This window comes from Littorina saxatilis, linkage group LG2, assembly GCF_037325665.1.
Source record: "Littorina saxatilis isolate snail1 linkage group LG2, US_GU_Lsax_2.0, whole genome shotgun sequence".
Lineage (NCBI taxonomy): Eukaryota > Metazoa > Mollusca > Gastropoda > Littorinimorpha > Littorinidae > Littorina > Littorina saxatilis.
Genome location: NC_090246.1, coordinates 30201337 through 30219282, shown reverse-complemented (window position 1 = coordinate 30219282; position 17946 = coordinate 30201337). Strand labels below are relative to the sequence as shown.

General features: G+C 46.4%; 1 protein-coding gene across 10 annotated transcripts in view; it reads left to right on the top strand.

Moving 5' to 3' along the window:
* Positions 1–17946, top strand: part of LOC138958726 (tensin-3-like) — a 321810-nt gene that overhangs the window by 151097 nt on the left and 152767 nt on the right. For 2 of the 10 annotated variants that reach the window (XM_070329986.1, XM_070329982.1), the window contains exon 1: positions 6398–8267. The exons of 4 other annotated variants lie outside the window; for them this stretch is intronic. In XM_070329986.1, coding sequence (XP_070186087.1) covers positions 6975–8267 — 1293 coding nt within the window. In that variant the 5' untranslated portion in view covers positions 6398–6974. Of the gene's footprint in view, positions 1–6396; positions 8268–17946 lie in introns of those variants that run through there. 4 more of the 10 variants (XM_070329984.1, XM_070329988.1, XM_070329987.1 and 1 more) reach the window with 4 other exon arrangements.

Genomic DNA, 17946 nt, shown 5'->3' with positions numbered 1-17946 from the left:
GTTATCAGTCCATCTGTTTGTGGATCCCTGTCCGTCTGTCTGTCTGTTTTTCTGCCTGTCTTTCTGTTTAACGTTTCTTTGTATCTCTCCCTCTATCTGCCCCCCCCCCACCTCTCTCTCTCTCTCTCTCTCTCTCTCTCTAACACCCCCCCCCCCCCCTCCATCGCCCTTTCGCATGTCAGTAACGATGTTTGTAAAGTAAGACTATTTTCATCATAATGTCCTTCTTGGTTGTAGACTGTCTGCTCGTCTTCCTTCGTCTGGCTTTAAAATCTTTATCCGTCGGTCGCTCTGTCTCTGTCGTCTACGAGTCTGTGTTTGTGTTGTTGTTCTATTTTAGTGTCCCTATCGGGTCGTCCCCCCTATTCCTGCCAAAGCCACTTGGGTTCTCGAAGACAAAAGACCATGCTATTCTTCTCTCCTCTCTGTTTTTCTGTCTCTCTGTTGGGTCATTGTGCTCCTCTTTCTGTCCGTCTGTATGTGGATCGATCGCTCGGGTCGATCTGTCGTTTTTGTCTGTTGGTCTGTGCATCTCCTCGTGTTGTCTTGTCTTTTTTCTGTATGTTTTGAACCCCTCTTTTTTGCTCAGTTTGTCTGTGTAGACAGCTGTACAATCTCCGCTGCACCACCCCCACCCACTAACCCCAGCCCTTCTCCCAAACCCCTCTCCTTTTTTCATGTATTCACTCAATCTTGAAACACCTTTACCATCTCCATTCTCCCATCCCCGTACCTCTTCCCTACCCCTCTTGTTTTCAGACATTCACTCAATCAAGACTCCTTGCCTTGTTGCATTCGATTTCCTGGTAGGAAGTGCTTCTCTCATCACTGTTACCTTGGCCTTCAGCCCTGTACTGATCCTCCTCTTCAACAGCGCCGTTGCACGTGCTGGGTTGTATAAGACAGTGATGCTTTTACTTTTTTTCACCATTCATCAGTGCCACAACAGAGCTATTAATACACCACCACCCCCCTGCCTTCGTTGGACTTTTCCTTTTTCCCCTCCCACTCTTTCACTCCCTCTTTCAGTTTCTCTCTGCCTTTCTGTCTCTGTCTCTCTCCCTGTCTCCCTTCTTCCACTTCAGACACCATTTATGTTTTCACTCTTCTCCTCGACCTTACACATCATTTGAACTCTCTCTCTCTCCCCCCTCCTCTTCTCTCCTCTTACCCCTCCTCCTCCCTTTCTCTACCCTTACACCCCATTTCACCTCTTGTGTGAGCTGACAAGCATGTTTCATCCCCATCAGCCCATGTTCCTTACCTGCGTTTTTACCTGGCTTGCTACCTCTTTTTGCTTCAGTCTTCTCCCTTCTGCCTCCCAGAACTGGTGTAGATTCGAACCTCTAGTCTCTCCCCCGGTGGTTTCCGGCTTGGACCGCTGCCTCTTCCTCCCGCCCCTCCTCTTCGCCTCTTCTGCGTTTACCTGCATGTGGCAATTTTTGTGTGCATTGTAGACATTTCACCTGTAACTTGTCTCACCTGGATATTGAAGATAGTGCATCGCTGAACAAATCATCGACGTTTTGGGATTTGGGGATGGTGCATTGCTTGTGAAACCCTGCCTTCGCTTTGGGGATTTGAATCGGTATGGTATACGCGTGTTTGGCCTTTGGCTGTGATGCTTGTCTTCCGAGATTCTTGACTGTGTTTAGCGGGACTTTTGCTTGTGTAACATTTGTTCGGCGACTCGACCTACTGAATCCTCTTTAATTCTCCAAGGAAGTCCGTACCTACTGGATGATGCAACGTCTATAGAAAACATTCGTTCAGTCTCGCATAAACAGTGACAAGACATTACCAACAAAAAAGTTCTCAATTGTCACATTTGTGGGACTGAGTTACCTGTCGGATGACGCAACGTGAATGGATAATACGATCTATATCAAGTGTTGTTATTGGGAACTGTCATACTCAACGTACAGTGTTAAACAAAGGGTGCTTTGAAGATAATAGCGTTGACTGCAGTGTTTACAAAGAGAATAGTCCTTGTGTTTGTTGCTGTGTGTTAGCCGGCGTAACTTGCTGTTTACGTTGGCTGTGGGAACCGCATTTGTATGATTTGGATGCCAGCCATCCCTTTGTGCATTGCTTTATTGAATATGCACACGTCTTTAGTGTTATGTAGTGCACTTAAATGAGCCCACCCCCTCTTAAAAATCTCAAGGAGTAAACCACAAGTAACCACCATGTTGTTTTCACTTCAAGTTTAGTGTATTCAGACTTTTCGTATCAAAATTAAGCCGTCATTTCAGATTCAGCATCACCATTTAGATGTAGTTTACATTGGGAAGGAAACTAGCGAAGTACAAGAAAAGAATGTGTCTTCCTGCTAAATGACCAGACGTCAAGGCCATCGCTCTGCGTGGAGCCATTTGCACAGTACCGCAATAACTAGACATCAAACAAACGCCGCCAAGAGGGCAAAGCGGGTCTTTTCAGGTGAAAACTAGGGGGATCAGACATATTACCCATGCACTGGCTATACCGGTAATTCCCCCTTTTCGCCTGCTCGACCTTTCTGACAGTGATGCTAGATCCGAGTTATACTCCGCTTTCACTGGTCATTGGCATCGCTGCCAGAATACGGTAAAGTCATAGCTCACAGAATGGTCCGAGCTCTGGCGCCAGGCGTAGCATTACCTGCGGCCTTTTTATTGACTGTTGCGTTTCTGGAGGTGCAAGGTTAGCTAAGCTGTTTAGTGCGATGTCTTTCTTGATTGATCGTTGACATTTCCGACCGAGAATACCAGAGTACTGCCAGGCTCGCTGAAGGAGTACCAAAACAGTTGCCCATCCTGCCAGCGTGGTTACACTGTGTGAGGTTTACGAGACTGTTTCATTGTTCAGCTTTACTTGTATTTTAGTGTTAGCTGCTGACTAACTTCTTTCAAAGTTTTGTTAATAGACATCTAAATATTTGATCTTCGGCTAGTATGCGATTTTCTTTTTCAAGCATTAAACATTTCAAAGAAAGTGTGAAGTAAAGACCACTTGGGATGCAATTGACCACTTTAGTTTTCAAAGGATTTCGAACGTTCTTCAAAGAGATGCTCGTCAGCCCATCATTTAATGGTTCTCGATTGCGTTTCCTTGTACGTCAGCAGCTGATTTCTTCAAGAAAAGCTCAGAATGTTAAAGAAACGTTTGTGGGTTTTTTCCCCCGTGACTCAGTCATCGTTGCGGACGGTTTCATAACAGAAGGACGTAGGCTGGCATCTGTGTTGTATTTTCTCGCAATATGAACAATCTTTCATTCACCTTTGCATCAGTAGGGCAGATTTTTCTGTCAGAGCCCTGAATCTCCGAGGCTGAAAGTTGAGCGGATTGGTTCGGAAACACCTCCCAAGCTCATATAGCTGGCTTCCGGGAAGTTGAAGAAATCTTTTTATCTTTCTGCCGCAAAGAGCCGTGCTATATCGGAAATCTGTGGCCAACTTTCTTGGTTTCTGCATTGGAAATCTACTGTTTACCACTTCCTTGAATTCTGCATCGGAAATCACCGGTTTACTTTCCAGGATTGTGCAGTTTACACTCCGCAGAGAAACCTCTCCGTGTTGTACGTGTTTAAAAGATGAAGGTTACCCGTAGCTGTAGTACCGCTGTTTATAGTGCCAGTGTTAAACGGAGGTACTATTAGTTGCGTTTATTAGATCAACGCTTTAGGGGGCAGGAACCGTCTCCTCGTAAGGTTTTGTGTGTTTACGGTATCTGATGTGTTTTATCACGGAAGTATACGTTGTACGGTGGGTAAAGGTGTAAGATAAAAAGGTTTTCCCCTAGGAGGCACCGACACACCTTCCCCTACCTGTATATACTTTCAGGTGAAGACTTGGATTTCCTGTGTTGCACTCCAAGACCTTGGATTTTTGACCGTTACTGCGTTTGAAGTCTGTAAGTGTATCGCGTTTTGACTTGATTTCACGCAGCCTTTTTTCACCTTGGGATTTACTTGCAAATGTATCGCGTGGACTCGATTCCTGTCTGTATTTTCTCACCCCGGGATTTACTTTTTCTATCAGAGTTTCTTGTGATAATCCAAACAGGACCTTCTTCCCTTGAAGCGTACTATTCCCCTCAGAATTTTGGAGAAAATCTAAGCAGAAACGTCTGTGTTTTTATCAGAATTGGAGACCCTTGTCCCGTCTGCATCTCAGCCCTAGCAGGCGCCCGTGCTACAATCAAACCTAGCTCCAGTCACTCACAGGGTTTGCCAACAGATGATCAGACCTTGGCCAGTTCGGAGTCTGTTTGACAGACTTGGAACTGACTCTCGTGTTTTCAATCAAAGTTTAACGGTACTGGAAGAACATCGTGCACATTGGTGATTGGTCTTGTATTTCAACTCATAAGGTGTTTAGAGAACAGTGTATGCATTGGTGACTGTTTTGTTTTGTCGACCCGCGAGTGTATTGTGTCTACAGGACGTTTTCATGTTGACAGCCGACTGAAAAGAAAACTAGTTATCATCAAAACTGAGGCGTTGTTGGAAATGCTGGTGTGAGTTGACCCGGACAGTGTTGAACCTGAGAGCTAAAACAGTCACTATCTCTAAAACTACGTTTGTTTCATCTCAACCTGACTCATCAGGTAATGCATTTGTTGGTCACATTGAATGAACTTCTAATAGCGCCTTCTTGGTTCGTTTGTCCACAGAGTAGCAATTAGTTTGCTAATCAAGTGTGCGTGCTGTCAACGAGCCAAAGCTCAAACGAGCGCCGACTGACATAACGGGAGCATCATCTGATTACTCAGACCGACAGACAGTAACTGGTAAATCACCGAACCACATAAACCTTCTACCTGTAATAAACCACGTCGTTGTTCGAACACCGCACACCTCCCAGACACTGGAGGTAGTTACAATCGCCCGCTTCGAATACCTGTGAGGGATAGTAGCAGCAAGCAGCACTACCAGGAAGTCAGAGGGCGAACAGGTGTATCCCCCTCCCTCCAGGTATTTCACCTGGCATTTTGTGTGTGCTTACAACCAAGGTGTGTCCCCTCCCCACCCCTCCCTCCAGGTATTTCACCTGGTATTCTGTGTGTGCTTACTACGCTGGCCCCGAGTTTCTTTCTCCGTGTGGCACGTGCCTCGTTTGATCCCGACAAGACCCCTAGTCACTGTTGCTGCTCGGACAGTCAGCCTGCAGTGTGGCGGCTCCCACAGTCCCACGCTGCTCTTATCGCTACAACTCTTCCCTGGAATCTGGGTCGTGCGTACTACGCTAGCTGTATACTATAATTTACTATACTATGCTACATACGCAAGGATGTCAAGAGTTGTGGTCTCCAAGAATGTCAGGATCCAGTTCGAACTCTGAGAATGTCAAAGCTTGTGCTCAATGACTGAAAGTGTGAGCTTCTGGAGTTTGAAACTGTGACACGGAAGACAAGTTTAATTCCTCGACTCGTCGTTCAAATGAAAACTTCGCGAGCAAGGTTTTTGAATTATTTGTCTAAGTTTCGATTTGTGTGTGTAACTAAAACTTGTTGAACTTCGATCCTGTTTGAATAAAGGTGTGTTTCTTGCTGAAACTATTTTAAGCTTCACGTCCACTTCGTTCTAAACTTTCGAGCGGCACAAACAGGTGAAATTACAGGTGTGGTGTCATTTGTTTATATATATATTAGTGCGTGTTGACATCGGAGACCGGCAAGAAAACAATCTCTTGAACATACAAACTCATACTTCTTTCACAGTGTACTGTTACCGGAATGATTTTTACCTGAACCATTTACTTTTTTTGTGAAACAAACATTCAAGACTGCTCAGGTGATAGAAAAATAGGTTGTGAGCATTTACGACAAAGAAATGTGAGCTAACGGTTGAACATACCCAGCTGTAACCTAAATCTGAAGCTCCAGAAAGTGTACTCAGAAAACTGAAAGGAACGTCAAGATTTATTTTAGACAAGAAGGAGTTATTTTGGGGATGCACTCTCGCTCCAAGAGTTTCCAAACTGAGTCAGCCATTTGTCACGCCAGACAAGCATAATCTCTTCAGGACACGAAGAATCAGCGAAAGGCGCTTCCATTAGAGCGAAGCGGGGTGTTCTGGACTGACTGAAACAGGCAGCAGAGACATTATTATTATATGATCATCATTCTGATTCCGCCAGCGTTGTGTGCAAGACTATAAGCTCCATATAGCCCCGCGTATGTTGCAGCCCGAGCGTCTGTCTTACCTGTGGCAGCAGCAGACCTTACCTGCAATTGCTTTAATTGCTGGCGTGTTGGGCGCTGGAGTTTAGAGCCCGCGGTGCGCACCTGACTTGAGTCAAGTGTCTCGTGGTTCCAAGCTTTTCCTCCTTCCTTTCTCCCTATAAACCCACACTACTAGCTTAAAGCTTCCACGAGTTTGTGCTATTTTTCATCTTCGCTATACCACCCCACCCCAGTTCTCTATCTCACTTCTCTCCCAGACTTTCGCTTTGCGTCTTATTTCGTGTGCTGCCAGCGCGGGGAGCTGGTGTCCTTTCCTCTGCCTCCTGCGTTATTATGTAACTTGGGGAGTGTTGGAGAGTCCGTCCTCTCTACCACCGCCGTCCTCCTTTTGTTCCTCCCACCTCACATTTACCACTGCCATGCCCGGCCCTCTCCCTATGCCGTGGTTACCTGGCTACTGTGCTGTGGTGAGGGGCTAGAGATGCGGTGTGTGCAGCTCAGGTGTGTGATGTCAGGCTGCTGTGGGCACAAAGCGGCCACCACCACCACCTCTACTACCACCTCCTCCTCCTCCAACTCTCCCTCGTCTTCTTTCGGGAAGTGTTTCCGCTTCCACACCACAAGGCACAGCGACAACAGCGACAACAACATCAGCGACAACTCCACCACCACAGCCTCTGTGGGGTCAGGGGATCACGCCTAACCTTAACCCGGCATGGCGGAGCGAAACGGCAGGGAGTGTGAATACGAATTCAGTAGCGTGAAGGACCTTTCCCTCTAGTGCTTATAGTGGGGACACCGGTGTCATGCTCAAGTTCGTCCACTCGAAGCCACCGAGAGCCAAGTCCACGTCTCCTGCAGGCTCCACGGTCAGCCTTGACCGCTCCTCCTCCCCCCGACACCGCGACAGACCTTACCCCTACTCTCCATACCCTCCTCCTCCTCACCCAGCACCGCCTCCGCACCCCAGAGAGGGAGGGGAGGCCGGGTACTCTCATCTTCCGCCTCCGCACCCCAGAGAAGTAGGAGAAAGCGGGTACTCTCTACCCAGGGGTAGGAGCGACTACAGCAGGGGCGGGCGTGTGTCACCGGGGACGGCTTCATCCTCCGCCAGAACCTCCACCGCCAGTCCGGCTTACTCCTTCTTTGAGGTCCCTCCGCCTCCCTTTGACGGGGACTACGACGTCGTCGACGTTGGGGCCGGATCTTTACCCATCCGTGACACCAGAGGCAGAGTCACGTTCCCCTTCGAGTCGGAGTTCTCCGGTGTGAGCAGGTTCCCTGTGACAGACAGAGACAGAGAAATTGAGAGGGAGAGGGAACGAGAGCGGGAGAGGGCAAGAGAACGAGAGAGGGAGATACAACGAGAGAGGGAAATACAACGAGAAAGGGAGATACAACAAGAGAGGGAGAGAGAGCGAGAAACTGAACTAGAACGAGAGAAGGAAATACAAAGACAGAGAGAAAGGGAGAGAACGCGGACTAGCTCTCCCAGGGACAGACACGTGCGAATCGCTCCGTACCCACCCGAGGAGATCTACTACAAGTCACGACCCTCCCCTTTCCCTGTAGACCGAAGCGACTCGCCCTCTCTCGCAGCCGCCCCACCTCATTCCATCCTCACGAAACACCCCAAATCGGCAGGAGAGCGCTTGGACCCTTACTTCACTACGTCATCGACGTCCAGGTTGCCAAGATCGGACGTTGACACTGTGACGTCATCAGGGTACATTGGCGCGAGGCAGTCTCGAGATAGGACCTGGGGTCCCGAAAGCGACGCATCAACTACGGGCACGCTGTGGACGCCCATAGACATTTCAACTTCGGGCACCGATACCTCCTGGGCACGTCCTCAGGGCACTGCGAGTAGGGCGGGAGCGAAGGGGCAGAAGCCCGGCGAGAAAGGGAGAGAATTGGACACTGGTAGTAAGGGGAAAGAGAGCGACTCTTCCCCCACTGTGAGGGAGAGGTTTTGGAAACCTAAGCTGTTTTTCTCGGGCTCGTGGCTTCACGGGCCCTCCCGGCACAGGATCTTTGCAACCAAGAGTGCTCAGCCTCAACCAGCTCAACCTCCCCCGCCTCGGCAACAACAACCTCCAGTACGTATGAATTGCACGTGAAGCATGCGAAGGTCGTGTTGTTGTTCAATGTTTAGTTAATACCAACTTGAGTGTTTGACTTATTTCACTACTTTTGATTTATATCACTATTTTTGTACACATGTCGTTGTGTTTTCTGATTCTCTCTCCAATTTGGTGGATCTACATATCTATTTCATATTATTGTGTTACTTGAAATTTGTTGGATTTACACATTATTTTATATAATGTTGTCCCTTGTCTTTTTTCTCATCGTGGTACAAGTCGAACATCAATCGTACAATACCATACACTTACGATCTTGAGAAATTCGTACCCTCCGACTATCATCTAGCACGTAAAGCGCCATGCGTGCACCAAAACTACCCTGTAGCAAGGGCTTGCCGTGCCGTATGCTTGTAAACTATAGATCCTATGCAGTTTAAAACAGGCGGCCGCAGGAGTCTAAATATTTTTAGCAGACTTAAACAATCAACGGGTGGGTGCCTGGGTTACAAATTACCTGTGTGTGTGTGTTGCACATTTTGAGCACAGCACATGCATGGAATTCTAAGATTGCCTCGGTGTCGACAAGGAACACTCTCAAGGGAACTCTATCGCTACCATCAAATTTCCCGGAGTCATTAGCCCTAGCAAACATTTGTCAAAAATGAAAAAAAGAAAACAAACCTACATTTTCTCTATGCCACTGGTGAAGTTTCCATCTGACCCCGTGCATGCCAAAGATTGATGATATTCCTCTCTAAATCGCTCAACGGCAAAGAATAACAGCGCTAGTCAAAGTCAAAACGATTCTAAACTGGCACCCAACCAAAATAACTGGAATCTGATGATGCGTCCAAAGAAGCATATGTGCATTTTCATTGATCCGGTGCATTCCAGAAATTAATGATCAACGGTTCAGAAGCGTAGAACGGGTAAAGAATATAAAATGAAGGCATTATAGAAACCGCTGTTTTAGAAAGCGTTTTTGACGCTTAGTCCCGGAGAGTGACTGATGTGGTCACTGATTCGGTGTGTCTTGGACCACTTGAGCTGCTCTGACCACTTGATGGTAAGGTCAAGAGGGTGGTGAGTATTGCTTCCCGAAAGGTCAGCACCAAGTGCTTCCGTGTGGGCGGCTCTTGAGACTCTGGGGAGGCGTTGTTTATTATGGTTCCGCATTTGGTCAAGTCAAGGTCTTTGGTAGAGTGGGCTACACCATTTTTAGAATCTTCCTTGTGGGGAACTTCTTTTTGTTCTCCCGTTTGGATATCTTTTTCTTTTAACCTGCTTTTGTCAAATGTAAGTATCATTGTCGTCGCCGTTATCATCATCATCATCATCATCGCCGTCTTCATCGTCGTCATCATCATCATCGCCGTCTTCATCGTCGTCGTCGTCATCATCATCGTCATCAACGTCATCATCATCATCATCATCATCATCATCATCGTTCGTTGACGACGTTTTTCTGTTGCTCCTCCTCTCCTGTTTTAATATCCTTCTTCTCCTCTTCCATCATTTTTTCTCTATCACTATCCTCTTTACTTCTTCTTCAAGAAGCGGGCGCTGATTACTTTGATCTAACAAAATCCACCACTTAACGTGAAAGCAGGGGGAGCATCCTGGACAGATGTACGTCCAAGGAGAAATTCAGTACCGATCGTTGAATGTGCTGTGAACGAGACAAGTACGGATAGAAGTCCGGGCCAGCTGTCAGAAGTTAAACCGTTGAGATTGAAGGTCTTTGACTGCTCTCGTCTTAATCTTAATTAGTTCGTTACACGTATCCTCGTCAGCAAGACTAGTGATTAGACCTGAATTACCTTTGCGAAGCTGGAAAAGAGATGACCCCTCCTCTCCCCCCCCCCCCTCCTCCTGCCTTTTCCTCCGGGACTTATGTGGCCAACTCTGTGACTAAACACGCAACCGAGATAAGACATCCAGGGCCTGCTGGAGATATGTTAATTGCTGGAGTAAAGTAAACGTAGTTGTCTCGTTAGTTTACTGTATTCAACGTACAGAAAAGTCAACCTGTTAAAGATGAAAGTTGTGAACTGCGTATAAATCTTACTTTATAATTATGCGAGTTGGTCGATGTGTGTTGCAGTGTTTTTCCCCGACTCAGAAAACGATAGGTCAGTTGAATCTGGATTGAAAATAAGTGCAAGTCCAAATGTCCTGGCTACAAAAACATTGCCATAGCTATCAGACAATCAACCGGCCAGGGGTCAGACTGGTTTCTTCGGATCGAAAACGTATGCGTAACTGACCGAAGTCCGAGGCCTGAGAACAACACTGATGTTTATGCGTTTATTGACAGGTAGTACGCGTGTGTTCACTTGTGCAATTGCATGAAAGCTAAAGTAACTGTGTTTGGTTGTCGCATTGTTATACGAATGTGCGTTGCCCACTGTTCGTCAGTTTGTACATTTGATTGCGTACATACTTTTCACTACCTGAGTCAGCGTGTGTCAGTATGTACACCTAAACACGCACATATATACGTATATATACGAGCCTACATTTTAGTTCTGGAAGTCACTCCCTTCCCCTTCACATCCCGGCCACCTCCTACCCCCTTCCCAAACATGTACACGCAGGCTCACAGGTAAGCAACTATTCCAACCCACCCTCTTCCCGGAGCAGGTAAACGCAGGCTCACAGGTAAGCAACTATTCCAACCCACCCTCTTCCCCAAGCAGGTAAACGCAGGCTCACAGGTAAGCAACTATTCCAACCCACCCTCTTCCCCAAGCAGGTAAACGCAGGCACACAGGTGAGCATCCTATCTCTCCAGATGCAACAGGACCCCAAGACAGCAGCACCGCAATAACTACTTCTGCAGACACCAGACGAAGGCTGGGGTTCGTGTCAGAGACCGGAAAAAAAGAAATAGAAATGAGAGAATAAAGGTTTGTCTGCGTCATATCAGAGGTCGCGTAATTCTCAACATATGACGACACCGACATAGCTCAGGTGTCAAAGCCGTTTTATTTTGCTGTTATTTGCTGAGAAAGTAGTTTCAGAAGTTGGGAGTGAGGAGACGGGTCAGGAAATGCTAGAGAGGGGTGGTACTTTCTTAAATGCGATGTGAAAGAGAGAGAAGATGCCTCGGAAGTTGAGGAAAAGGAGATGTGAGAGAGAAAGGAAGAGAAGGCGTCTGCAGAATTTATGCGAGAGTGGTTTGGTAGGTAGTTATGAGAGAGAGAGAGAGAGAGAGAGAGAGAGAGAGAGAGAGAGAGAGAGAGAGAGAGAGAGAGAGAGAGAGAGAGAGAGCACTTGAGGGAACTATTCAAATGTAGTGAGTTTTTTGTTGGGGGAGCTGGAGGTGGGGGGAGGAGGGGGGGGGGGGCTGAGAGACAGACAACGCTTAAGACCACTTGATAAAAAAGAAATTGACACAGACAGGAGCTAGTAGAGTGCGTTCTAGGGCTAGGGGTCCAAAGCACAGGTGAGGTCGCCAAATTATCTCGAGCACCAGCAGTAGCAGGTCATAATCATACCTGAGCCATACCTGCCCACCTCTGTTATCACCTGTCTGTCATTGACCAGCACCTGTGTGGGGTCCATCTTGTTAGGAGTTTAGTACTTCCTTTGCAGCTAAAAGTCTGTCGTCGTTACAGTTCAGGTACTTGCTCAAGGTAACACAGTACATTGTACGCTTTGGCGTTCTCGGGATGCAGGGTAGTTGAGTGCTTGCAGTGCCGTTTAAAATATTTAAGTGTTGCATTTGAATCCTAGTCTTTACCTGAAATAGTGAGAGGGGCTCTCCCAAATACGACACATGGGTAACGGAGGTTGCTCTCTCTCTCTTTCTTTCTCTCTCTGTTCCTCTCTCCTTCTCTCTCTCTCTCTTTCTGTCTCTCTCTTCCTCTTTTTCATTCTCTCTTTTTTTCTCTCTCTCTCTCTTTCTCTCTCTCTCTCTCTCTCCCTCTCTCTCTCTCTCTCTCTCTCTCTCGCATATTTGTCTCTCTCTCTCTCTCTCTCTCTCTCTCTCTCTCTCTCTCTCTCTCTCTCTCTCTCTCTCTCTCTCTCTCTCTCTCTCTTTGCTTGTACGCGCACCAAAGCCTGCCCCTCACACACACGCTCTCCTTGACTTTGTATCTCTCTCTCTCTCTCTGTGCCTGTGTGTCTGTCTGTGTCTATCTCTCTTTTTCTCCCTCATTCTCTTCTCTCCTCTACCTCTACCCACCTTAAACTACCTTCCTCCTTCAGTCCTTAAGGACCCTTCTACCTTCGCCCTGTTCTATTTGAAGAGGAGGAGGCGTTCTCCAGTACGTTTACTAGTTCGTCAAAAAATAAACTCTCAGGCTTCACCAACAAGAACGCATTTGCTGTCCCACTTTAGACCAAGACAGTCAACCCACATCTTCAAACTGAGGTATTTTAACGACGAGTTCTCCTGACGCTGATAGGCTTTGAAGAACACACTTTACGTCAATTATTCGCACAGCACCCATTATCCGTTTCAACAACTACACACGTTTTAAGAGCACCTGTCCCCATTAGTAGACAGAGTAAGTAGACCCACTATGTACAGCCTTCCATCCCAGTTCTACTGTCTTGGTGCATTGTCTAGATTGTTTAGCTGAAAAGGCCCTGGAATGTTCACTGTTCTCTTTTCGTCACGAAAACTATTTGCTTCTTCTTACTCCTAGTCCTTCCATCCTCTTCGACTCCATTCCAACCCTCACTCCTAGTCTTTTAAAACTTGCCCCCCGCGGGTTTGAGGGAAGAATTTACCCGATGCTCCCCAGCATGTCGTAAGAGGCGACTAATGGATTCTGTTTCTCCTTTTACCCTTGTTAAGTGTTTCTTGTATAGAATATAGTCAATGTTTGTAAAGATTTTAGTCAAGCAGTATGTAAGAAATGTTAAGTCCTTTGTACTGGAAATTTGCATTCTCCCAGTAAGGTAATATATTGTACTACGTTGCAAGCCCCTGGAGCAATTTTTTGATTAGTGCTTTTGTGAACAAGAAACAATTAACAAGTGGCTCTATCCCATCTCCCCCCCTTTCCCCGTCGCGATATAACCTTCGTGGTTGAAAACGACGTTAAACACTAAATAAAGAAAGAAAGAAATTCTTTTAAAACTTACCTGTCCCTTACCTATTACAGCCATCTATCTGCCTGTCCCGCCTCCCCCTCCCCTCTCCGTTGTACTTTTGTCTGGTCTGTCGGATCTATGTCTCTAACCCTATCGGTCTAAGTCCCTTCAAAAGTACACTATTGCCATTTTTGCAATCTTTGTTTCTTTTCTCTCCATTTCCCTTTCAGTTCAAATCAATTGGCGCGTCCGTCGTTCTGCCCAACTGTCTCTCTTTCTGTCTACAAAGGGAAAAAGAACTAATCAGTGAAATGAAAAACAGTACGTTTTTGTGTGACTTACTTGTAGTGTTTGGTGCTCACCTGTTGCGTGTCTCCTCCCTCTTACATCTCTGCCATTATTGGTTGTTTACCTGTTGCTGTTTCACCTGTTGGCATCCAGTCCTGACAGCCTGAATTACAGTGTGTCACAACCGATAGCAATGACTTACTTTATTCTCGCTCTCCCTTTTGTATTCGCACACTTATCCTATCACTTTGGGTTCAAGGTCTGATTTATGTGGAGGGAGAGAGAGAGAGAGAGAGAGAGAGAGAGAGAGAGAGAGAGAGAGAGAGAGAGAGAGAGAGAGAGAGAGAGAGAGAGAGAGAGAGGGGGAGGGAGAGAGGGAGGGAGGGAGGGAGGGGGAGACAAAGACAGAGAGAGAGAGAGCACGCGAAGTATGGCAACCTGAATATCACAATTTCAAGGTGGACATGTTTACATATTTTATCACCGACTAGTTTGGGCAAAGGAAAAGAAGAGATGTGTTCCAATACCCTTATGCACGTCCCGGTATATACTTTTTTGTTGTAATTTGCTTTCAGGTGATGTGCATGTTAGCGGCAAATAAGTGAAAGTGCATTTTCGCAGTGAGTGGAACACATATGCTCCTGGCTATAAACATTTACAGTTCCTAACAGCAATCTGTTTTATGTTTCTGATAGTACAGCCTTGCATCGGGGTGTTGATGTTTATGATGACGTTATGGGCTTTCACTTGTTTGTGCGTGTGCTGAAAATTGGGTGAAGTTCTAAGTTGATGATACAGGCTCTGTGGATTAACGTGTTTGTTTCTTTTAACGCTGCGCGGACTTTTCTTATTGCTTTAGTTAAAGTGATTCTTGCTTTGCCATTTTGTCGCCCCCTTCGTACTTTCTATATGGGTTGTGGCTTTCTTGCACTGAATCCAGAATATCCTTCATCCCCACCGCTCCCCACCCGCCTCACCACTCAACGCCCGATGCATCGCCCTCTCGCTGTCTCTGTCTCTTTCTCTGTCTCTATCTCTGTCACTGTCTCTGTGCATGTGTGTGTGTCTCTCTCTCTTTCTTTTACTATCTGTCTGCATATGTCCAGCTCTGTCTGTCTCCGCGGCTATCTCCCTCTCTCATTCTCTGACCGGCACGGTTGGCCTAGTGGTAAGGCCTCCGCCCCGTGATCGGGAGGTCGTGGGTTCGAACCCCGGCCGGGTCATACCTAAGACTTTAAAATTGACAATCTAGTGGCTGCTCCGCCTGGCGTCTGGCATTATGGGGTTAGTGCTAGGACTGGTTGGTCCGGTGTCAGAATAATGTGACTGGGTGAGACATGAAGCCTGTGCTGCGACTTCTGTCTTGTGTGTGGCGCACGTTATATGTCAAAGCAGCACCGCCCTGATATGGCCCTTCGTGGTCGGCTGGGCGTTAAGCAAGCAAACAAACAAACAAATCTCATTCTCTCTTCCCTCTCTCTTTTTCTGTCTTTCTGCCTGTCTGTCTGCCTGTCTGTCTCACTGTCTCTCTATCTCTCTCTCTCTCTTTCTCTCTATCTTTCTGTCTGTCTCTGTCTCTTTCTCTCTCTGTTTCTCTGTCTCTTTTTTTTCTCTCTCTCTCTATCTGTTTTTCTGTCTCTTTCTCTGTCTCTTTGGCTCTCTCTCTCTCTCTCTCTCTCTCTCTCTCTCTCTCTCTCTCTCTCTCTCTCTCTCTCATAATCCTCATGTACCTGCAAACCTTCCTTTTTCTCGTCCAACATAATGTCTTTTTCCTATTGAATTAGTTCGTCCTTGACGACAGGATACCCCCTCTTCTCGATATTTTCTTTCCTCGCATCGTGTTTCGTTGTGCGTAATAATAATGCGTGTTAATAACTCTCCTTGAGCTTAAAACGTCAATGTCTTTTTGATCAGTGGTTTCAAATTTGACGCAAAAACAATTGTCGGAACAAACTTTGCAGTGCAAAGTTAAGGAGGAACTTTTTTGTGAAACCGGCTAAAGAATGTTACGTGGTTTTTTTTTCTTTAATAGACCCACTTTTTGCGATTTGCGCCTGTTACAAAAACATCACGAGATGCAGTGCCTGGTTGTCTGCATGTGCGTGTAAACTTTCCAAGGACTCAGTGATCTCGTCGACAATTTTGTCCCAAAGACATCCACAAGTGCTTAGGAGAAAGTGCTGCGCAGTTGTCTGGTCGGGGGGAGAGAGAGAGAGAGAGAGAGAGAGAGAGAGAGAGAGAGAGAGAGAGAGAGAGAGAGAGAGAGAGAGAGAGAGAGAGAGAGAGAGAGAGAGAGAGAGTTACGAGGCTGAGAGAGACTCATTGCATTGATGATCGATGGTTTATTCTCAGTAGCTCATAAAAGCCGTATGAACAAGATGAAATAACAACTTCTGAGAGACAGAGTCAGGGAGACAAAGAGAGACAGAGGGTCGGAGAGAGAGAGAGAGAGAGAGAGAGAGAGAGAGAGAGAGAGAGAGAGAGAGAGAGAGAGAGAGAGAGAGAGAGAGAAAACAAGAAAGAGAGAAAGAGAGAGAGAGAGCAGAAACTAAATCCCAGGCAGCCAGCGATCCATCAGCTTTTAACCAGAATTTCCCGTCTCTCTGTGACTTTTAATTTGAGGCGATGAAACTCACCTGTGGCATATCTCACCACTTCAAAGGTGAGGCTTTTTAACGCCAAGGTATTTGGGGAGGCGGTGCAAGGATGCTAATAAGGTTTAGATGCATTCTGCGTGGTTCACACCATCGGTTGCTAGTTAGAAGCTCCTGGCTTGGGGGCGTAAATGGCGAAATTAACTTAAAATCCGATCATGAGAGAGATGTTGCAATAAGAGAGAGAGAGAGAGAGAGAGAGAGAGAGAGAGAGAGAGAGAGAGAGAGAGAGAGAGACAGACAGACAGACAGACAGACACAGTCAGACAGACAGACAGACAGACACAGTCAGACAGACAGACAGACAGACACAGACAGACAGACAGAGATGGACAGAGACAGAGAGACAGAGAGAGAGAGAGAGATACACAGAGAGAGACAGGGAGACAGAGAGACAGAAAATGTAACGGTTTAGTTTAAAGGCGTTTGTGCCCAAAAAATATAATAATATTTTTACGAAGATGCTGCCCAGCCCCTTCTTTGAAAGAACTATTTGGTTGACCAAAGATGGACATTAAATTTAGCGTTTTGACTGATATTTGTTTGTTTGTTTGTTTGTTTAACGCCCAGCCGACCACGAAGGGCCATATCAGGGCGGTGCTGCTTTGACATATAACGTGCGCCACACACAAAACAGAAGTCGCAGCACAGGCTTCATGTCTCACCCAGTCACATTATTCTGACACCGGACCAACCAGTCCTAGCACTAACCCCATAATGCCAGACGCCAGGCGGAGCAGCCACTAGATTGCCAATTTTAAAGTCTTAGGTATGACCCGGCCGGGGTTCGAACCCACGACCTCCCGATCACGGGGCGGACGCCTTACCACTAGGCCAGCCGTGCCGGTTTTGACTGATATACAGGTGTCAGTTTAGCCAAAGAATCTGTTTTTTGTCTGGATTGCTTTTGGACTGACCTTATTTGAAGATATCGCATTTCGCTCAGGACACAAAGTTCTTTTACGGGATCGTTTTCTTCATCTTTTCGTTACTGTATTGAGTTCTTCATATAATTATGTTTAATTATGTTCGCTTGGTTTCTAACCCACCGATGCTTTGCTCAGACTAAAGCCCCAGTGCAGACGTGTGTAATTGTTAAACGCACTAAGAGATGACGCAATCGTTTACACCCAATTGCCCCGTGCATTTTTTTCTTTCATCACTCTCGCAACACTTTGTACTTGGAGGATGAATCCTACAGCTGTGTTGAGAGTAAACTAATTTTAGCAAGAAGACATTACACGCATCATCGCCTGGGAAGTTTAAGGCGATGTATGTTCCTTCCAGATACCTATGCCTGTCTTCTGGATACAGGTGTGATGGACTACAGGGAGAGAAGGGTTGTACAATGTGCTGAGATAAGACGAAATTGATATGAGACGGCAACGAGTGCAATGCCTGTCTTTGTGCTGGTGGCTTTATTACGTACCATGGTACATACTTTTCAAAGCAATATCTTTGGACCTAAAGCGTTTGACTGCAAAACGGATGCGTTTTGTCGTATTTAGGCGTTTGTGTTTTGTTCTGAGGTTGAGCATGAATGCATGGTTTCTACTTCAGTTTACACAAACAAAGGTACGATAGTAGAATTTAACAGCAACATGTGATTTGTCGTAATTGAAGTTGGTGGGCGATTCTCTGTCTGAGAGCAAGTGAAAGTTTCATCTCTGATGCAGAAAGTAAGATATGAGAATGATTGTCTT